General features: G+C 40.2%; 1 protein-coding gene across 1 annotated transcript in view; it reads left to right on the top strand.

Annotated features, from left to right (window-relative positions):
- Nucleotides 1-8,118: 8,118 nt before the first annotated feature.
- Nucleotides 8,119-19,928, top strand: part of ace2 (angiotensin I converting enzyme 2) — a 29,071-nt gene continuing 17,261 nt past the window's right edge. Inside the window, exons 1-7 of the mRNA XM_007891654.2 lie at nt 8,119-8,352; nt 11,911-12,069; nt 14,350-14,443; nt 14,763-14,906; nt 14,998-15,110; nt 17,057-17,165; nt 18,973-19,070. Of these exons, the coding sequence (XP_007889845.1) occupies nt 8,167-8,352; nt 11,911-12,069; nt 14,350-14,443; nt 14,763-14,906; nt 14,998-15,110; nt 17,057-17,165; nt 18,973-19,070 (903 nt within the window). The 5' untranslated portion in view covers nt 8,119-8,166. The remainder of the gene's footprint in view (nt 8,353-11,910; nt 12,070-14,349; nt 14,444-14,762; nt 14,907-14,997; nt 15,111-17,056; nt 17,166-18,972; nt 19,071-19,928) is intronic.

Genomic DNA, 19,928 nt, shown 5'->3' with positions numbered 1-19,928 from the left:
CTGTTAATGTGTTTGCTTTTGTGGGTTAGAATGACTGGTGTTGCTATGTTATCTTTTATTATTGTCCTATGTGTAAGTATCTTACCTAGCAACTAGCATGACATGTTATAAAACGGTCCTCAATTAATGCCTGCATATGTTTCCGGCTCTTATTGTAAATTATCTACAACATTCCAATTATGGTTATTGTGGCGGAGCAAATTTCAAGCTGTAATTTTGAAATTAATGTGCAACATCGATGACTCATTGATCCTTGTGTACACATTGTTACTGTTAGCCACAGGGCAGTAGACATTAATTTATCCAGTCTGTGAGACTGAGCTTGAACAGTGTTGAAGTGATTGCTGAAATGACAAGGGCCAAGAGCTCTGTTGAGCTGAAAGCAATGCAGCATAACGTCCACTAGTAGAGCAAATAGAAGACACATTTATTTTCCCACTCATTCTATTTGGGGACTAGGTGAGCTCAGCGTATGTGGAATCAAGTGCATGTGCTGAAACTCTGCTGGCCTGTGCTAGTTTGTCATGTTATTAAAGAGGCTGCCACGTGACCAGCAACCTTCACAATGTTAACATTCTTTCAGGCACTATTCTCCTGAACACCCATCTCAAAACCCCATTATCTCACCTGCTCTCAATCCCATCAAAAGTCATCTTGAAACCCATCTCTTTGACCATACCCTCGCCCCCTTCTTCCCCCCCCACCCCTTGCTCAGTGTTCCACATCACTCATGTTGAAGTTTTCTTTTATGAAAGTATATATTTGATTGTGAAATGCATTAAAAACAGGGAAACTTACCAAAATGCAAAAGAGTATCCAAACCAGACAACAGGGAAACTTACGAAAATGCAAAAGAGTATCCAAACCAGACTACTGAGAGCTCCACATATGCAGGGGAATTTTTCTGTGTCTGGAATGGAGTGAACATTCTCTCCCTGAAGGGAAATACCCAGTTCACCTAATCTTGAAAATCATTAAAATTTATAATAATCGTGACATTTGATTTAGTGCCTTATGTCATCACCGAGAACTCTCAAAATGCTTCACAGGATACGCTATAAAATAACGTGACTGTGTGTATTTTGGGGGCATTAGGCCTGAGTTGGCAAGAGCAAAGGTTTTGGGATCCCAGAGTGTGCTACAGTTTAACCAGCTAAAACTGTTCAGCTTGCCATTGTGAATACTGTCTGGCAGTTCAATCAAGTTACACAGTTTAATCTAGGTTATTTTACATAATCACAAAAATGCATCCTGAGCAGAAATCTTCTACCCATCACTTCAGGATGAAGTTGATAGAGTTATTGCCAAAGTCCAACCGAAGTCCTCCTGAATCCCCCCCCCCCCCCCAAAACCCTCAGGTGCAAAACCTTGACACTCCTGCTCCTTGTGAGGTCCTCCTGACACACAAGGGGCTTATATCAATGCGATTTGTTGCTGTTGTTGTTATTCTCTGTTCTGCCATCTTTACAGGATACATGTTCTTTTTAACATTGGCCACGTTTGGGTTCTTGAGTAGAGACTTGAATCCATTGGCACCACGTGTATTTATAGGAAAGTGTTATTGATCAATTTACAGATAAAACCAACTTCTCAAGCTTGTCTAGGCAGTTGGGTTCTATTGTCAAAGCTTGTTTCACACTTAATTTTTACTATGTTTTACGTGACGATTTGGCACATCATTTACTGTAAATCAATTCAAAAAGCACAGTGTAAATTAAGCACTGTCTGACATTCTGAAAAAAAACTAAGGAAAACAGGCCTAAATTCAGCAGAATTCAAATTGAGTGTTTGCAAGCTTAGAGTAAACAGGCTATTTGATTTTGACCATGGCAATTAAGCTTAATATGAAAAAGCCTACAATAAATGTAATAGGGAATAGATCTTGGTATTCTTTCCCATGAATGTGGTTCTGTTTGTTTTATGTCTTTTTACAGAAAAGAGAAAAAGCAAGAAATAGAGTTGAAGAAATTATTCTTCCCACAAAATTACTCATTGGAAAAAAACTGACAAGACAAGCTTCCCTCTCTATGAAACTCTCACCTGAATTCCCTCTGCCTCACTGCTTCCCTGCTTTCAAATCTACCTGAAGCCCAACCTTTTTGACTAACCGTTTACAGTTACCTCTCCTCAAGCTCCCTCCCAGCTCAGGCTCCCACTCACTCTTTGTAAAGTGCTTTGAGGTGTTTTCTTAATGTGAAAGATACTTTGAGTGTAAATTCATAGCAGGCAAGATTCCTGCTGCTTGTCCAACGAGAACATTAGGGCTTTGACTTGGAGTCCTGTAGCTCAGTGATTAGAGCACTCACCTCGCAGGCAAGAGGACCTGGGTTTGATTCCCAGCAGGACGAAACATTGGGCAAGTTTCCTTACTCCACACACCTCTCTTTACCTATCAGTAAGTAGGAACGCAGTTGTCAGTCGATTGGCGGATTGCTTTTCCGGGGGTAATAATTCCTTCAACCTTATTTAAAAAATTGGCCACTCAATCCATGACTGTTTGTGGGACACTGCTGTGTGCAATTGGCTGTCGCGTTTTATCCATAAAGTATGCAGTCGATTCATTTTACAATATATTTTGTGAAGCACTTTGAGACATCTAAAAGACGTGATAACGCGCTCTATCAAATGCAAGGATTATTATTATTATAAAACCACGGAGCCTCCTCGGCCTCAGAGACTTTGCTTACTTAGTACCCACTCCTCAGAGCTTTGATTAAATCAGCACAAAATATTCCAAAAGTTTTAAAGAGCAACTGCTGGCACTTGACAGCAATTGTGGTTTCATTTCTATCCATTGTGCCTGAGCAGTGGTTTCATTTTTTCTGTGGATGTACTAATGCTGATGCACCTTTTTAACCTCTTGAATTCCAGAAGCTACATAATAATCCCCAAAACGTGTGTGTGCTCTTATTGTGTGCATTATGCTTGGCTTAAAAAAAAGTACTTACCACATTCTTGATTGGGTCTCAGTGCTCCAAGATGGTATTCTACTTGTGGAGTGCTATATAAATCAAGTTGTTGTTGTTGGGAGATGGTAGTAATTTGTATCATTTTTGTAATCTTGATATCATTTGCAAGTGGTGCCCTGTGTGCATGGTGACATTGTGCATTTGAAAACAGATGGGAAATGTTTCTCAAACACGATTTTCATGAAGATAATGCTCATGGTTTTCCTACCTAACTTTGTCTTCTCTTTTTGGCTCCTTTTCCCTTCCATTGAGAGTTCCTTCCAAGATCAAACTTGATCTAGGAATTGATGAGGAAGACTTAGTTGCAGAGGATGCTGTCCAGCCGGCTACAGAGGAGCCACCATTAGAAGGTGATGATGATGCATTTCACATGGAAGAAGTTGACTGAAATAACCAATGCATTCCATTTCAAGGTTAAAATTCTCAAGGTCTGTTGTAGTCTTTGATGACCATTCTAAATCCAGTTGTGGGCACCAAGTGACCATTATTTATATGTGAGCCTTAACACTGAGTCAAGCTATTCACAGAGAGAAAGAGATGGGAGTATGATAGTACAATCCTTCACAGATGTCCAGAGTGTCCACAAAGTCCTGTTAGCCCATATTTTTTTTTCTACAGTGCACTGACCAACAACTGAAAGCTATGGAAGAATGATGATAATTATATTTAGAAGTACTGTATTGTATTTAGTACAAGTGTTTAACTGTATTTAAACTTCCAGAGGGTCAATGTGAGCGCCATCATTTTCAAGGCAGTTAATGATCCATCACCATGTTCGGTGTGACATCTTCTGCAACATGATGGAGTGACGAGGCGAAATCCATCTCTGACAGCTTGTTTCAGCTCCTCTGTAGTCTCATATCTTTGTTTTGTAACGGTGGGGTAAGAGCACTTTGTGGACACAATGTAGGTTCTAGAAGGGGCTTCTGGATTGAGATCAGGAGTGAGAACACTGGTTGATTTTCATCTCCCTAACCCAGGGTGCCAAGACAGCTCAATACAGATCAAATATTAATCTGCAATCTTCAGACTGCAGCCTAGTGCAGACGCAATGGCCTCTACCTGTTCAGCCATTGCGAGCTAGACAATTTTCTTTCATATTCAGATCTCTCAGGAAGATAATTGAGGAAGTTGTGATCAATGGGACCCAGCAGGAAGACTGACACATTGAACAGTTCCAGCAAGACAGGAAAGTGATTGTAAGTAAAACCAAGCATGAACATTAAAATATAATAGAAATGTCAACAATGGGAACAAATATTTCACACTTCACAGAGTAAGGTTAGGTTGATGTTAATGTAGGGTTCAAAAGAGCTCAGTCCATTGTGAAGCAAAGAATGGTAAGTCTGGTATACAATAATATGGTTCACAGTAACTATGATTTAGAAGTTAAAATTGTAATACAGCATATTGTTTCGGACTAGTCTTTGATGCAACTATTTAATAGTTTTTTTGCCATAATCTGTGTCTTAAGTAGTATTCAGTGACGTAAACATTGTTGGGTTTTATTCTCTATTTTCTCTGGTGCTGGATTTACTTGGTACAGAATTTCTGCAACCCTATTTAGGAAGTTAGTAGATTCCCTTTAACATAGAGCTGCAATTTCAAACAGTTTTGCATCCTACCTACATCACAGCACTGTTTGAAAGCTTCTCAAGAACGGTTGTTAGTGCTGGGAACTGGAGCACATTTCCCCCACACTTTAGTCACAACTATTCTTCATATATTTTAGGACAGATTTTTAAAATTTTATTAAAACCGACAATTCTTTTCCTGGTACATTTGTACTGGAAATAATATGAATGTTGTCAATTGAGAGCTGGATAGAAATGAGTTCAAACTCTAAATCCAGGCTGTCAGTAGGTCTGCTTTCCCTCACCTCTGTAATATTGCCCGCTTTCGCCACTACCTCGCCCTAGGCTACCGAAATCCTCAACCACACCTTCATCACACCCAGGCTCAATTGCTCCAAAACCCTGGTTGCTGAACTACCCAGCAGACCACCCAGAACTCTGCAGCCTGTGCTCTTCCAGACCAGGCTTCACAAGCCTATCATCACCATTCTCTCAGATTCATCGGCTCCCCATCCTCCAGCAGATTGAATTCAGGATTCGTAACCTCACTTTCAAATATCTCTGTGGTCTCTGTGACATCCTCTAACCCTACCGCTCAGTCAACACTAGTTTGGCTTCATCACTCCTGCCCGATCCGTCCCCACTATCAGTGGGCTAGCCTTCAGCCGTTTTGCCCCCGCTCTCTGGAATTCCATTCCAGAGTCCCTTTGCCTTACCATCTCCTTGGCGGCTTTTAAGACCATGCTTTTGGCTACCTTTTCCTTTGCCTCCTCAGCGCCTCCTGGCTTGTGTGCAGCAAGCCTTGAGACATTCTCCCAAGGTGAAAGGCACTATATAAATAATAATAATAATCCTTACCGTTGATATAGTTCCTTTTTAACTGTTTTTGCATTCAGATGCCTATTGCTCCTTTACTCTCCCATCTGTCTCCTGGAGACTGTTCAACTGATTTATTAACACAAACAGCATTCTCCTGCGAGGCAAAATGCAGCTGTGAAAAATGGGCTAAAGGCAATTATTATTTCAGTTTAATACACAGATCAGTCAGGAGGTTATTTAAATAGTACTGTTGCCTGTGGTCTTGGCACATTTAAGTCAATACTGGACATGATATTGATCATGATATTGATAACAATCTAGTTAACACTATTTGATTCAGATCCTATTTGACACAATAAGGTCTGGTACCATTTGTAGGCACAGACTGGTTGCATTCCTTAAATTGAATACTTTGCATTGTTAGTTGGAAAGCTGAAACAAAAGAAAATGAAGGAATAAACATTTGCAGCTATTTCAGTTTTGCCAATGAGAGTTTTCTATGGCAATTAAAGAAACATCCATGAAATTGATCGATGGAAGGAGCAGGTTTCATGGGTTAAATGGAGTCTGCATGCCATGTTTTTTGTTTTCTTATGAGAGTTCTTCATCCTAAAAGTTTTATTTGAATAAAGTTTTGTCTATCTTTAATATCTTCTATGGGACATTTTTTTCCCATGCTTAAAATAGTTATTTTCCCTCTCTTTAAGGTTTCCCATATCACTAATGATCCAACAGCTTGTGTGTTTGTGTGTGGAAGGGGAGGGTGTTGGGGGTGCAGAGAGCTCCTATGGTGCTGCTAGCATGCTTCTGTGAAACTCTGGAACTCTCCCCCTCAATCTCTCTGCTCTTACACAGCAGTTACCAAGCTACACAAGGGCATTCGCTGTTCCAGCCAGGTCTCCTACCACCTGGATATGGAGAGCATTTGCCATTCCTCGCATCTGCAAATGTTCCCATACTACCAGCTAGTATATTTTTAAATTGGAGGGAGGAAGAGAGAAGAGGGAGAGTTAATATTTGGCTCATTTTGCAACACTTTTCTTGTATCCTTTAACGACTGAATTAATAAATTCATTGAAAGGAGCTAACTCAGTACAGAGTGGCATTCATATCTGCAACCTTCTGGTCTGTATGGTTTAATATACAGTACACAGCAGCTCCTTTACCCACTTGATCATTGGGTGGACTTGCTTAACTAAGATTAGTTTTCATCCTAAAAATAATTTCCCCTTCACCCCATCTACTCAGTGTTCAATTGAAAACAATTGGGAACATTGTGTAAACATTTAGGAACTTCAGTTAATGTTTTCCAGATTAATCTTCGGACTGACAATAAATATGATTCCTACTTTATGATTACAGTTACCACGTGTTGCTGTACTGAAGTTGATACAATGGTGCTTATCATTCAAAAAGCCACTGCAATCTACAGCTGATAAAAGCAACAGTGGAAACATTAGTCACACTCACGCACATCAACTGCACCACATATTTCCTGACACTCCATACCTCCCAGAGGTATATAGGATTCTTGTGTGGAGGTAATAATCATTAAAGTGTCAGAGGTATAGCAGGATTGCACAGAGTATAGAGTTACATGTGTGAGACATTGTGGTAAATGTATGTTTGCACATATATATTTTATATATGTGTATAGATAGACACACCTCTGTACTGTCCTTGCCCAAACTCAATATCTCCCTAAATCAGTTCCCCGTTTCACCCACAGATAATACTATATTTAGATTATGTACATAAATTGCGTACATGTGTATGGAGGTTGTGGGTATGGGAGGGATATAGATGTGTGGGAGCTATATAACCTGTCTGTGTGTTCAGGTGGATGTTGAATCCCATGGAACTATTTGAAAAGAGAAGGGAGTTTCACCCAATGTATTCACATCATGGCTGGTTGTGATTCATTGCTCTGAGCAAAAATTGGCTGCTGCGTTCACCTACAAAATACACAGTCACTTCATTTTACAGAGAACATCATAAGGTGCTTTGAGATGGTTTGATGTGATAAAGCGCTACATCAAATGCAAGGATCATTATTATTGCCATAGAGGATCTAAGTGTCTGAGTGCAAGGGATGTGTATGGGGGTTAAGCTGTACATGTGGAGAACATAGATGTGGAGTTTCTTGAGCACTTATGTGGAAATATAGATGTGTGTGGGATGCACAAGACTATGTGTGGGTCATATAAATTTGTGTGGGGGGAAATTTAGGGGTGTGCTCACACTCCACATATCATATACCCCTATATTCCCCACACACCTTGGCTGTACTATGACTTTTCTAATAAGGAAAGTTTCCTCTCTACCTCCTCCAATCCCTCCCACACAGCGGTGTATACTGTTCCAGAGAGAGAATGGCCATCTTTCAGACTTTGTGTGAATCTAGACTGTATGCTGGTAGGGTACCTGATTATTGGGATATCAGAGATGCCTTCACTCCTATACGGAAGTAATAACTGAGATTCCAAACTGGCTCCATGAGGTGGAGTGTGCATCCATGCTCTCAGCGCTTGACATGAGAAGTCCCTGAAAGGAGCCAAGCAGGAGAGCTCCGGTCTTGTCAACATTCAACTGGAGTTAATATTATATTAACGAACACCGGGTTAATATTATCAAGTTCAACTCTTATATGTATCAGGTATCTACTAGGTTCCCTTATGATGAATTGAAGCAATCATTTTATGTGCCTATTTCTCTTGTTCAAAGGTCATAATGATAAGAGCTAATCAAATACATGTACCTGGAACACAGTGTTTCACTTGAGGACCAGTGGGCTCGGGAGAAGAATGTTCCTCCAGTGGCTTTTGCTGCTGAGCCTGGCAGCAGCTGCTCTTTCTCTGTCACCTGTTGAGCAGGAAGCCACAGCATTCTTGAAAGAATTTGACACAAAGTCTCAAGATCTGGTTTACAAGAGCTCACTGGCCTCATGGGAATATAACACCAACATCACGGATGAAAACATAGACAAAATGGTGAGTACTCTGATGACCACACTACCACTGAGTCTGTCGAAGTGAATAACTGTGTTACCTTGTGTTCTGTAATGACAAGTTGGTGTGATACCCAAAAGATATTTTTCAGTGCAGGTATTAGTAGGGGAAGGCTGTTTGATGCTGCATATGCTGTACAGGTACAGATTCACCCTCTGCTACCTTGTCTGAACAGCATCCCTGGAGATCTAAATTGCAAGATTCACAAAAGGATTTGCCAATAGCAGATTCCAGCTGTATTGCGGTCAAGCCTGGAATACTGACTTCACAGAAGGCAGAAGTTAAAAGAGTATTCAAAATTACTGCTGCAAACAGAATAATGGCAGTAAATATAGTTATAATAGGCTACTTGCTTATAAGACATTTTAATTTTAACCATGGACTAAAAATGACATGCATTTTCATAGTATACAGAGAATAAGAATTAAAATAAAACAAATGTTACCTGACCTGTTGAACGACTTCAGATATAATTGATCTAATGTATTTAACAAACACAAATTGGGTATGTGGATGGCTTTGTCTCCATAGAGCAAATGTGATGCTTCAGGCTGAAAATAATTCTGCTCTGTTCAGTAAGTTTAGCAAATGTGTCCCTGTGTGCTTATTAATAACCATAATGTAACCTTAATTGTATACTTTCATTTACACTTACAGTATCATATTGCTCACAGAGAAAAATATAATTCAAGAATTCTGTATTTTCCCCAGGATTACCCATTCCTTCACATCTAAAATGTGATGCGCATTATCTTAAATGATCTTTACATCTGTATATCACCTTACCTATATACTGTACATTTCCCGCAATGAGCAGTAAAACATGCCTTGCACTTGAAGTAGCTTTTGTACCTCAGGTTATGAATACAGGATTGGACAAATGTTAGGACCATTGGGGCTTTGGCTTACAGGGTTAACATGAGCTGAGGGAAAGAATCCCTGTTAGACTAATGTTAATGTTATCATTAGTAGAAATGCTGCAAATATGCTTATCAGACCTCAGTAAAAGTTGACTCTGAACTTGGCTTCAGTTAAAATGGCACCAAACGGCAGCATAACAGGGTCCCTAGGCCACCTGTCACTGAAATATGCACGACACAGCTGGGGAAGGCTCCTGCAGCTGTTGACTTGGTTTCTATAGAAGGAGAAAGTGAGCAAGAGAAAGAGAGAGAGAGAGAGAGAGAGAGAAGCTGACATAGCACTACACAGGCCTCCAGTCAGCAAAACACAGAGTTGCAGCGTCAGTGAATCACAAAGGTCAATCTTTTATGGTTTCGTGTCTGGTGCAAGAAGTCATAAAGATATATTTTGACAACTCTGGCAGTACAGATTAGCAATATTGAGAAAGTAAATCGAAGTACAGTTGCAACATGAAAACATCACCAATAGCGATCTATATAATCTTCATTTTTCTTTTCTTCCCTTCAATAACACATGTTTCTATTACTGTGATGTTTTTGCCTGCAGAAATAATAACCTCATAAATTTCTAGGAATCAAAAAGATTCTTGGAAAATTTGCCAAACGTTTATTACTATGTTTGTTAAACCCCTGGGAATGTTTCTGATGTGAAAGATATGAAAGCAGCTATATAAATGCAAATTTGAATTGCATTGTAAATCTTGAAAAATCGTGGTTTAGAACCATAACATGTGTCTCCAGCTGACACACCAGGCAGGTAAATAAACTGTTGGCACTGCTTTTGATGACAAAGTGAATAGAAGAAGAAAAGCCTTTGTTCATATACCACCAGATTTTTAAAATTATATCAACTCAACCCTTCTGTCAAAACAAACACTGAATTATTATTGGTATACGTTTATGTTTTTGCAGCTAAACTGATGTATTGCCCCCAATGGCTTAGTGAGTTTATTCAGTGACTAATGAACTGTGGAGATGAGATTTTGATCAGTATTCAGATAGCTGATCTCAGCCAGACACATGTTAGGGCCACAACGATCGGTCTGAGTGGACCTCACTAGATTATGGATGGGAAGATCAGCCAGAATTCCAGTTCATAGTTGCTATCCAGCTCCCTCTACTGGTCGACATGTGTGGATGGTAAATAAGGACAGAATTGGGTTTGGCTATGATAATATATTTGATAATAATATATTGTATTTGATACGATATTCATTGCAGTCAAAGAGCTTGCCTTTCACTGTCCCTGTTCACTTCTGAATATTGGCCTCTTGGGCTAGGTGCCAGAGGGTGTGTGGTGTCCATGGAATTGTACTCCAGTGGAGGAGGAGAAGCTAATCTCCTTGAGGGAAGTAAGTGGAGTCTCCTTAGACTTGAGCAGACTCCAAAGGTGGCATTGTTGGAATCGATTCCTCCCTCCGTGGTAATCTCAGTAGTCCAGGTCCTGAGCCAGGTTTCAGGGCACTGCTAATGACAGACAAGGCAGCTTGGATCATTAGCCAGACATGGATGGCAGACCAGTTACTGGGATAGGAATTCTTCCCTTCAGCTCCTGTTAACCTTACAAGCCAAGGCCCTAACAGGTAGGGTGACTCTAACTGGTTAAGCAGCAGGAACTCTGCCAGACCTTGCTTTCAGCAACAAGCTATTTCTAGGAGAAGGGTATAAAAAGTGTCAGAGGATGTATTTCAGTATAACTTGAACCTGCCCATAATCATATCAAAATAATGTTTGCATTTGGCATAGCACTTTATCAAGTTGGAACATCTCAAAGTGCTTTGCCCAAGGAGTTACTTTGAAATACATACATTTTGTTTTGTTGACAAACACACTACCACCATAGGATATGTCCTCAAACCTTGGTGTGGAGCTTGAACCAGAGAAGAGAGTGTTACTAATGGAACCAACTATCACTACCATTTCATCTAACTTACTTCAGGCCTATGTACATTTTGCATTTGGGCTTTGCAGCCCACTCCTGTGCTGCGAGAACAGATTTCTGACCACTGAGTTCTTCTGAAGCCAAGCCCTATTGTATGCCCTACAGACCACACAACGTCTGCAAGCACTTTAAAAGGCCTGTTTGAGCATTGCTTCAGCCATGAAGGTTCCATTCAGATCTCTAAGCCACCCCAGCTGCTCTGACCATAAGCACATGTTCAGGATCCAGACAGCTGTGCTCCTTTCTCTGAACCTCACTTTAGATTATTTAGGCAGGTTTCTCAGTAAGTCCTGTCTCCAAAAGCATCTTTAGAGAAAATGAGTGAGTGGTTATCCCACAGAACCATATTTCTAAATATCTGAATGTTTGAGGCTGCACTGGCTTGAGGGAGGAGGGAAATCAGTTCACAAGATTGCAAGGGAGGTTTAAATGAAGAAGGCCCTTCAGTCCATTTAATCTCATCCTACCCTCTTGTCATAGCAGCATCCTGGCCTCACTGTATTGGAATGTCAGCCTAGATTGTAAAGTCCTGATCTTGCGTTTGAACCCACAATCTTCTGACTCATTCTAGCAACTGAGGCAGATTAACATCACAGGGTCCCATTTACACAAAACATCTTCTAGTGATTTTATTCAAATCTTGTGCTCTTATATTCTCATTCTGCATTGCTTTTTCAGAACGAGGAAAGTGCAAAGTGGTCTGCTTTCTATCAGCAAGCCTCTGATGACTCCAGCAAGTTTAACATCAATGAAATAAGCGACAACATAATTAAATTGCAGCTTAATTCACTCCAAGACAAAGGATCTGGGGTTTTGTCCAAAGAAGAGCAAGACCATGTAAGTAACTGAAGTGCCCTATTGTGAACAATATGGTGATACTTGCATGGATGTGAACTTCCCTAAAACATGAAACAATTCTTCATAAAACTAGTTATTTCACTTGAGAGAGAAGCATTACAGTACCTGGATGATACAAACTGTCTATTATTTAACTTAATTAAGATGTAAGATTAGTTCTGCTGGTAGTTATATTTTGAACATTGCTTAGGTTGAATTCTATTGATTTATCATTGCAGAATGTAACGTGATGGACTATATCATTGATAAAGATGGGCAGGCCAGCCACTGTTGTCTTTTTTCTCACCTTGATTCTAGTGCAATGGCTTTGCCTAAAGCTATTGCAGCCATCATTTAAATTGCTGGCTGGAGATCACAGTGTTTGCGTGCTGGTTAGTAGTATAATGGCTTAACTCTGATGTTGTTGATGACTGGAGTGTACAGTTTAGCCCAAACAACAAAAACATCAGAGTTAAGCTAGTATACTGCTGAACAGCATTCAAAAGTTGTGAGATCTGACTAAGGACTTCAGTAGACATTTGGCCAAATCATTGTGACAAAAGTTGGGGTCAAGGCAGATATTCTTACCTGTAGTTAATGTTTAGCTATTGACTGGCCTTGACCACATTTAGTAATGAAATGATAATTATCAAAGCACGCCTTGCACTTTTCTCTCCTGTTATGGTGCCCAGACTTTATTTTATCTCCAGTTTTCACCCCTCTTCTCCTGACTTGTGCTGCTCCTAGGGCAGTTACAGCTCTCCATTATCCCATCCAAGTAACCATTCTTTAATTGTGACTTTAGGTAGTGAATGTTATCAGGCTATTATACAGTATCGCAATGCACTTTGGCAGCAAGCCTAATTTTGTCAACACTGAATGTTCCCAGAGCAGAGCATAGATCACTGAATGATCACCCCTGAATGCTAGTCTTGTCCATTTACTGGGCACAAATTAACTTCTGTGTTTGTCTGGATAACAACATTTCTAATTAATCTTTATGTTAAATGCTTTAGGATATTTCCTTTTACTTGAAATACACTATACAAGTGCAAGTTATTCTTGTTTGTAATCAGCTAACAGCAAAGACCAGTGATTTATCAACAGCAACAACAACAATTTTATATTCATACAGCACATTTCGCATCGGGAGGGAATCTCAAAGCGCTCTCGACAGAATCATTATCGTGCTACTTTCCTGGTGTTCTGGGTAAAGGACCATCACACTATTCAGTGCATATACCAACAGAGATCATTTGGGAGATGATCCACAGAATTTTGTAACTTTTGTTAAATATTGTTTTTTAAATACAAATTTGAAGATGAAACTCTGTATTTGATCATCTTTCTCCTCCTCACTCCCCTTGCCCTACACCCCCACTACCCCCATTCGCTCGGGCGCCTAGCCAGGATTGCTAAGGTCCTTGGGATGTTCTCCTGATGTGAAAGGCACTCTGTAAATGTCAATTTAAATTTTAAATGTAAATTTTAAATGTCACTTTAAATTTTAAAGATAAATTGTATTGTATAGTTGTTTTGCATGATGTCTTGAATATGCACTGAGTATTTGTTTTGAGGTTTTATATCAAATATTCACGGTAGAGTATGATTTAGTGCTGAGTAAAGCTCCCACTACTTCAATTTGATGACCAGAGAAGAGCCCCCTCCCCTCCCCCCTCCATAATAAGATATGTTTTTACAATTCCCACACAGCATCTTTGCATGAAGCTGTCCAGACTCATTTCACATAAAGGACGTGCAGTCAGCAGTCTGAGCTGGATTGAAATCCCGACCCCAGAGGGTAAAGACCAGTGGGCTAACCACCAGCCCCTTTTCGCTGCGTTTTCTTTGGAAAATTTTGACTATGTAGAGAAGTTTCTTATTCATCTTCTTTTCTTTAGCTTTAAATTAGACCTCTTCAGGCCTTTCTGTGCCTTTCACCATTTCTCAAAATCAAACGATGAAAGTCCAGATGCAAAAAGGCTCTTCGGCCCATTTTATCTAATCACTCCAGAATACCCACCCTACTGATGACTGGCTTCCAGGTTTCTGTCAATAGTATTCTATAACCAGCTGTTAGCAACTTTGTAGTATCAGCTGGGAACCTCAATCCTTGATGTTCCCTCTGTGTGGGAAAGGCTCCCAACATTACACTGCAGTGTGAGGCGATTACAGGTGTGAAGCTGAGTCCTACTGTGAAGATGCTGTGTCAGACAGCGACTCAGTCCCAGCTATTTTATTTATTGAAAATTCAGTATCTTTCTACTGTTCTTATTACAGCTGAACGAAGTTCAGAATGAGATGAGCAAAATCTACAGCACGGGAACAGTTTGCAAACCAAATAATCCATCAGATTGCCTGGGTCTCGAGCCAGGTAAAGGACAATTATTTCAACTTCATACTTGAACTGCGTTCATACCACTAGAAGTGAAGCAATATCACTCACAGCAGTAGAGTGATTTGGGGCCGGAAACCTGATTTATGTTTCACATGTCACCAATGCATTGGAAAACTGGTGAGGTGAAAACTGTGCTACCGTTAAATGTGTATAAGAAAGTTCTTGCATTTTTATAGTGTTTTATGTCAAAGCGTCTCAGAGTACTTCACTGGTAACAGCTGTCCAATGTAGGATGTCTTTGTTGACAACTCTGCAGAGCTCTTCATGAATCTCTTTGCAAATGCCTTTTAATCAGGACTGACCATTTTGTTGGCCGAAAGCAAGGATTACAATGAGAGGCTGTGGGCCTGGGAAGGCTGGAGACATAATGTGGGGAAGGCGCTTAGACCACTTTACGAAGATTATGCAGATCTGAAGAATAAGGCAGCAAAGCTGAATGGTAAACTTACAAATTTGAAACCATAATGTCACATTATATGTCATCTGTTTTTATAAAATATTAGGAATTTTTATGTCCTTTTTGCCTAAAGGTTATCAAGACTATGGGGATTACTGGCGGGGAAATTATGAGACGAAAGACATAGGCGAATATGCATACAGTCGAGACGATCTTGTGAAAGATGTGGAAAGCCTGTTTGAAGAGGTTAAATTTATTTCTTCCTCTTGTACTTCCTGTTTCTACTCTTTTCATCTGATCTCTGGGAATCTTGTGATCTGACTTGTGGTTGCAGTGTCAGTGCTGTGACAGACTGTTACAATTTGAAAGATCTTTCAGCGTTTCCATTGTATCCAGGAATGCACTCAGTTCATAGAAACAAATAGTCATTACCTCTTGTTATGTTGAAATATGCTTTTCTTGTCCTGTTGTTTTAGTGCTTATTGCAATCTAGGATATGGTCTTTGTGACTCACTCTATTACTGAAGAACACCACTTGTCCTTGGTATCAAATGTCACTTAGGTTTCTTTCAAAAGATGTACATAGACTAAAGAACATTAAAATTGGGCCTCTTATATTTTAAATAAAACTTTGATCTTGAGTAAGGTTGACTTACGTTAAAATCTCTATTGGATCCTGACATAGTTCACTGTCCTTATTGAAGGCAAATCAGAATACTTAAGCATAGAAGGTATCTGAGGTATCGTGCTGTGGGAAGTTGCTGAATGTTAGAGAATACAATGATCAGACTTACCCAAGGCTACCAGTATTGCTGGCTGAATATGCTTGAATCAGTTAAATCTGGCTTTTATCACTGTTCCATTTAGTTTGTTGCCTTATCAATTGACTTTTTAAAATTGCAAACTGTTGAATAATCTGTGATTACTATTTAATTTTAAAACAACCTAATATCCAGTTCATACACAGAGTCCTGTATTTAAAAAACAATATTTAACAAAATTCTGTGGAGTCCTGTAGCTCAGTGGTTAGAGCACTCGCTTTGCAAGAGTTCAATTCCAGGCAGGGCGAAACCTTGGGCAAGTTTCCTTACTCCACACGCCTTATAATAATCCCTCCAAAAACAATAATAAATTGGTCATTTTCTATCTACGACTGTTTGTGGGACATCGCTGTGCGCAATTGGCTGCCGCGTTCGCCCACAAATATACAGTCAATTCACTTTACAGTGTGTTCTGTGAAGCGCTTTGGGACGTCCTCCTGACGTGAAAAGCGCTATATCAAATGCAAGGATTATTATTATTATTATACAGTTAGTTGCACTTGTTTAATAAAATGTGCAGAACCATATAGGAAAGGATAGAGCAGGGTACATCACAAAGCAATAACTCATCAAGAAGCTTTAGATGGTATTATGAATCTCAAGAGAAATGTTTACACTGTGCATAGGTGAGCAGCATTAGCCAAATGCTTTGATGTCTTCACGAGAGGTTCAAATAAATAAGGCCCTTCGGCCCATTTGATCTCATCCTTCTAGTACACTCTTATTCGGTGAAATAAAGATCCATATCTTTGGGTGCGAGTTGTGCGATGCAGTTATGGTTATTGTTTCACTCTATCCCAACTGAATTGATATTGTACCACATGATTCAAAGCATAGTCCTGTTCATAAGCACCATTGAGATATAACACATACAGCATGATAGAATCTGTAATTTGCAGTGAGATCATGGCAGTCACATAATATGGTTTGATCCCATTTCAAATCAAATCCATGTGATCCGACTGGGGGAGACTGGTCTCTGTTGCTGCCAATGGTGATTCCCAGTATAGACAGAACCAGAGTGATGCTCGCTCATGAAGACAAAATGTATATGTGACAAAGAATGGCATAGGATTGAGCCTGTTTCAACGACAAAACACCTATGGTGTTCCCAGCATGAGGAGGACACACATCAGCCGGTATTCCTGGCTGTTCCTGGTTTCACTCATGTTGATCAGGCTCATCTCTCAATACTGTCATGAAATAGCTCCAGCTATCCTCATTTTACTAGGCTGCTAAAAAGCAGGGAATTCTACATGTTTTATGTATATATTATGAAATAAATGGGGTCATATCGCAAACCACATCCATATATCAAACTGCTTCATGTCCTTGGTATTCAATAAATGTAATGTTGTGCATCATTGTCAGGTGAAGCCTCTGTATAGAGAACTCCATGCCTATGTGAGAGCAAAACTGATGGAAACTTTTGGATCAGAACATATCAGCCGGACTGGAGGCCTGCCTGCTCATTTACTGGGTATGGTAAAGCATCTTGAATTATCTGGTGGCTATAGGTAGCATTGTCACATTTTTATTGGGGGAGGGAAATATTTGGACGGCTGATTTCCTCCAACACAGACTCTTGTAAAACACCCATGCTAGAGTGTTTACATTGACTACTGGGAATTATTCAAGCTACAGTAGATATGTTGCATAGAAAAATATGGTGTGTATTATTGCTGAGTAGTATAAATATACTTAGATGTAATCTATTTAGATTTCCAAAAGGCATTCGATAAGGTACTACATAGTAGAATAATGAATAAGGTCAGAGCATGTGGAGTCAGGGGAAAAATAGTGGAATGGATAACAAGCTTGCTACAAAACAGAAAACAGAGAGTAGGGGTAAAGGGTAGCTACTCAGACTGGCAGGGTGTGGGCAGTGGTGTTCCACCAGGATGGGTATTGGGACCACTGTCGTTCACAATATACATTAATGATTTGGACTCGGGAATCAGCAGTACAATTTCAAAATTTGCAGACGACACCAAATTGGGGAAAGTAGTTAATACAGAGGAGGACTGCAACAAATTACAGCAAGACATTAATAAACTTGCTGAATAGGCATTTAAATGGCAAATGCATTTCACTGTGGAAAAGTGTGAAGTGGTACATTTCGGTAGAAGGAACAAGGAAGTCACATACATCCTGAAAAATAAATGAAGTAGAGGAGCAAAGAGATCTAGGGGTACACATACACAATTAACTAAAAGTAGAACGCGGGTTAATAAGGCCATAAAAAAGGCAAATCAGGCATTGGGGTTCATTTTTAGAGGGATAGAAATGAAAAGCAGGGAAGTTATGGTAAACTTCCTTAGAACCTCGGTTAGACCACACTTGGAATACTGTGTGCAGTTCTGGTCCCCACATTATAGAGGGAATGTGGAGGCACTGGAGAGGGTGCAAAGGAGATTCACAAGGATGATTCCAGAAATGAGAGGTTATACCCATTAGGAAAGGCTGAACATGCTTGGATGACCTGATAGAGATCTTTAAAATGATGAAAGGTTTTGATAGGGTAGACATAGGGAAGATGTTTCCACTTGTGGGGGAGACTAAACCCAGAGGCCATCAATATAAAATAGTCACAAATAGATCAAATAGGGAATTTAGAAGAAATTTCTTTACACAGAGAGTAATGTGGAACTTGCTACCACAAGGAGTTGTTGAGTTGGTGAGATAGGTACACGGGGGAGAACAAAATAGAAGGTTATGCTTGAAGGCTTAGTTGAGGAAGGGCAGGAGGAGGCTCATGTGGAGCATAAACACCGGCATAGACCAGTTGGGCCAAGCGGGCTGTTTCTATGCTGTATATTCTAATGTATTCTAATTCCTATGAATGAATTCTGCCAAATATTGGTCAATAGAGATAAATTAGGAAGCCTGTATTTGTAATTCAAATACCTTATGTAAGACGAACTGAAGGCTTAACTCTTATGTACCTTCCAAGCTTTCAATTATTCAAAACTTTTCAGTATTTCTTGGGTGTGACTATCAATTTAGTTAACAATTTACTCACAGTGCAATACAAATTGACATTATCGGAGCATTCACATCAAGAGGATGCCCAAGGCACTGGACAGTCTAAGTCTGAGCTAGGGATAGGGGCTGAGGAGATTCGGGGTGAGGGAGGGGGAATGATGGCCGAAAACATGGTCAAAGAGGCAGACCTTGAAGGAAGCGAGGGAAGGGGTGAATCGAAAGAATTCTGAGATGGATTTCCAGAGGCTGGGGTAGTTAACAACCTAAAATGTTGCTGTATTTGTCTTTTCTTTCATTGCCAGGTGACATGTGGGGAAGGTTTTGGGCAAACCTGTATCCTTGGTCAATTCCGTATCCGTCAGAGGAAGACATCGATGTGACACAAGCAATGGTAGAACAGGTAAGCAGGTTGTCACACCTCTCCTATACCCGCAGTGTTAACACATCTGATTATGCCAAAACAGGGCATGTATTAAAAGTTTCCTTATATACAAAGAAATATATAAATTTCTAATTTTTATAAGCTCCTGGCCTCCACGCTTTCATTATGCTGGGATGCAGTTTCAAGATTGTTAGTTGCCCTTCACTACCTCGCCCAAGTGGCCACCGTTCATACGTGAGCTTTGGCAGAGAGTGTTGGCAGGTCACTCAACCTTAGAGTTTCAGTCAAGCTTGATATCTTGCAACCCGACTATGACACATGCAGACTATCAATAGAAGGTAGTGAAGAGGAGCAGGAGCAGGAACTCTGGCTGTTTTTTACCTTATAATAATAATTAAATAATCCTTGCATTTGATATAGCGCTTTTCACGTCTTCTCGCCATCTCAAAGCGCTTCACAGAATCGACTGTAAAATGAATTGACTGTATATTTGTGGGCGAAACGCGGCAGCCAATTGCGCACAGCAGTGTCGCACAAACAGTCGTGGATAGAAAATGACCAATTTATTATTGTTTTGTTTTTGGAGGGATTATTATTAGGCGGGTGGAGTAAGGAAACTTGCCCAAGGTTTTGTCCTGCCTGGAACTGAACCTAGGTGTCTCGCTTGCAAGGCGAGTGCTCTACCCACTGAGCTAAAGGATTCCACACTAAATTCACTAACACTGGGAAGCCCACGATTAATTGAACCTCCTCCTCAGCCCTGGCTGAGATCAGCAAACTCAGCATGGACTGGGATTCGAATCAGCTCTATCCACTACACCAAGGGGCTCCAACTGGTCGATCATTGTTAGATGGCTTTTCACGCCTGCTCAAAAA

The sequence above is a fragment of the Callorhinchus milii genome, unplaced genomic scaffold, assembly GCF_018977255.1.
Source record: "Callorhinchus milii isolate IMCB2004 unplaced genomic scaffold, IMCB_Cmil_1.0 Scaffold4, whole genome shotgun sequence".
NCBI classification, from domain to species: domain Eukaryota; kingdom Metazoa; phylum Chordata; class Chondrichthyes; order Chimaeriformes; family Callorhinchidae; genus Callorhinchus; species Callorhinchus milii.
Note: the sequence above shows the minus strand (reverse complement) of the source record. Positions and strands in the feature narration are given on the sequence as shown.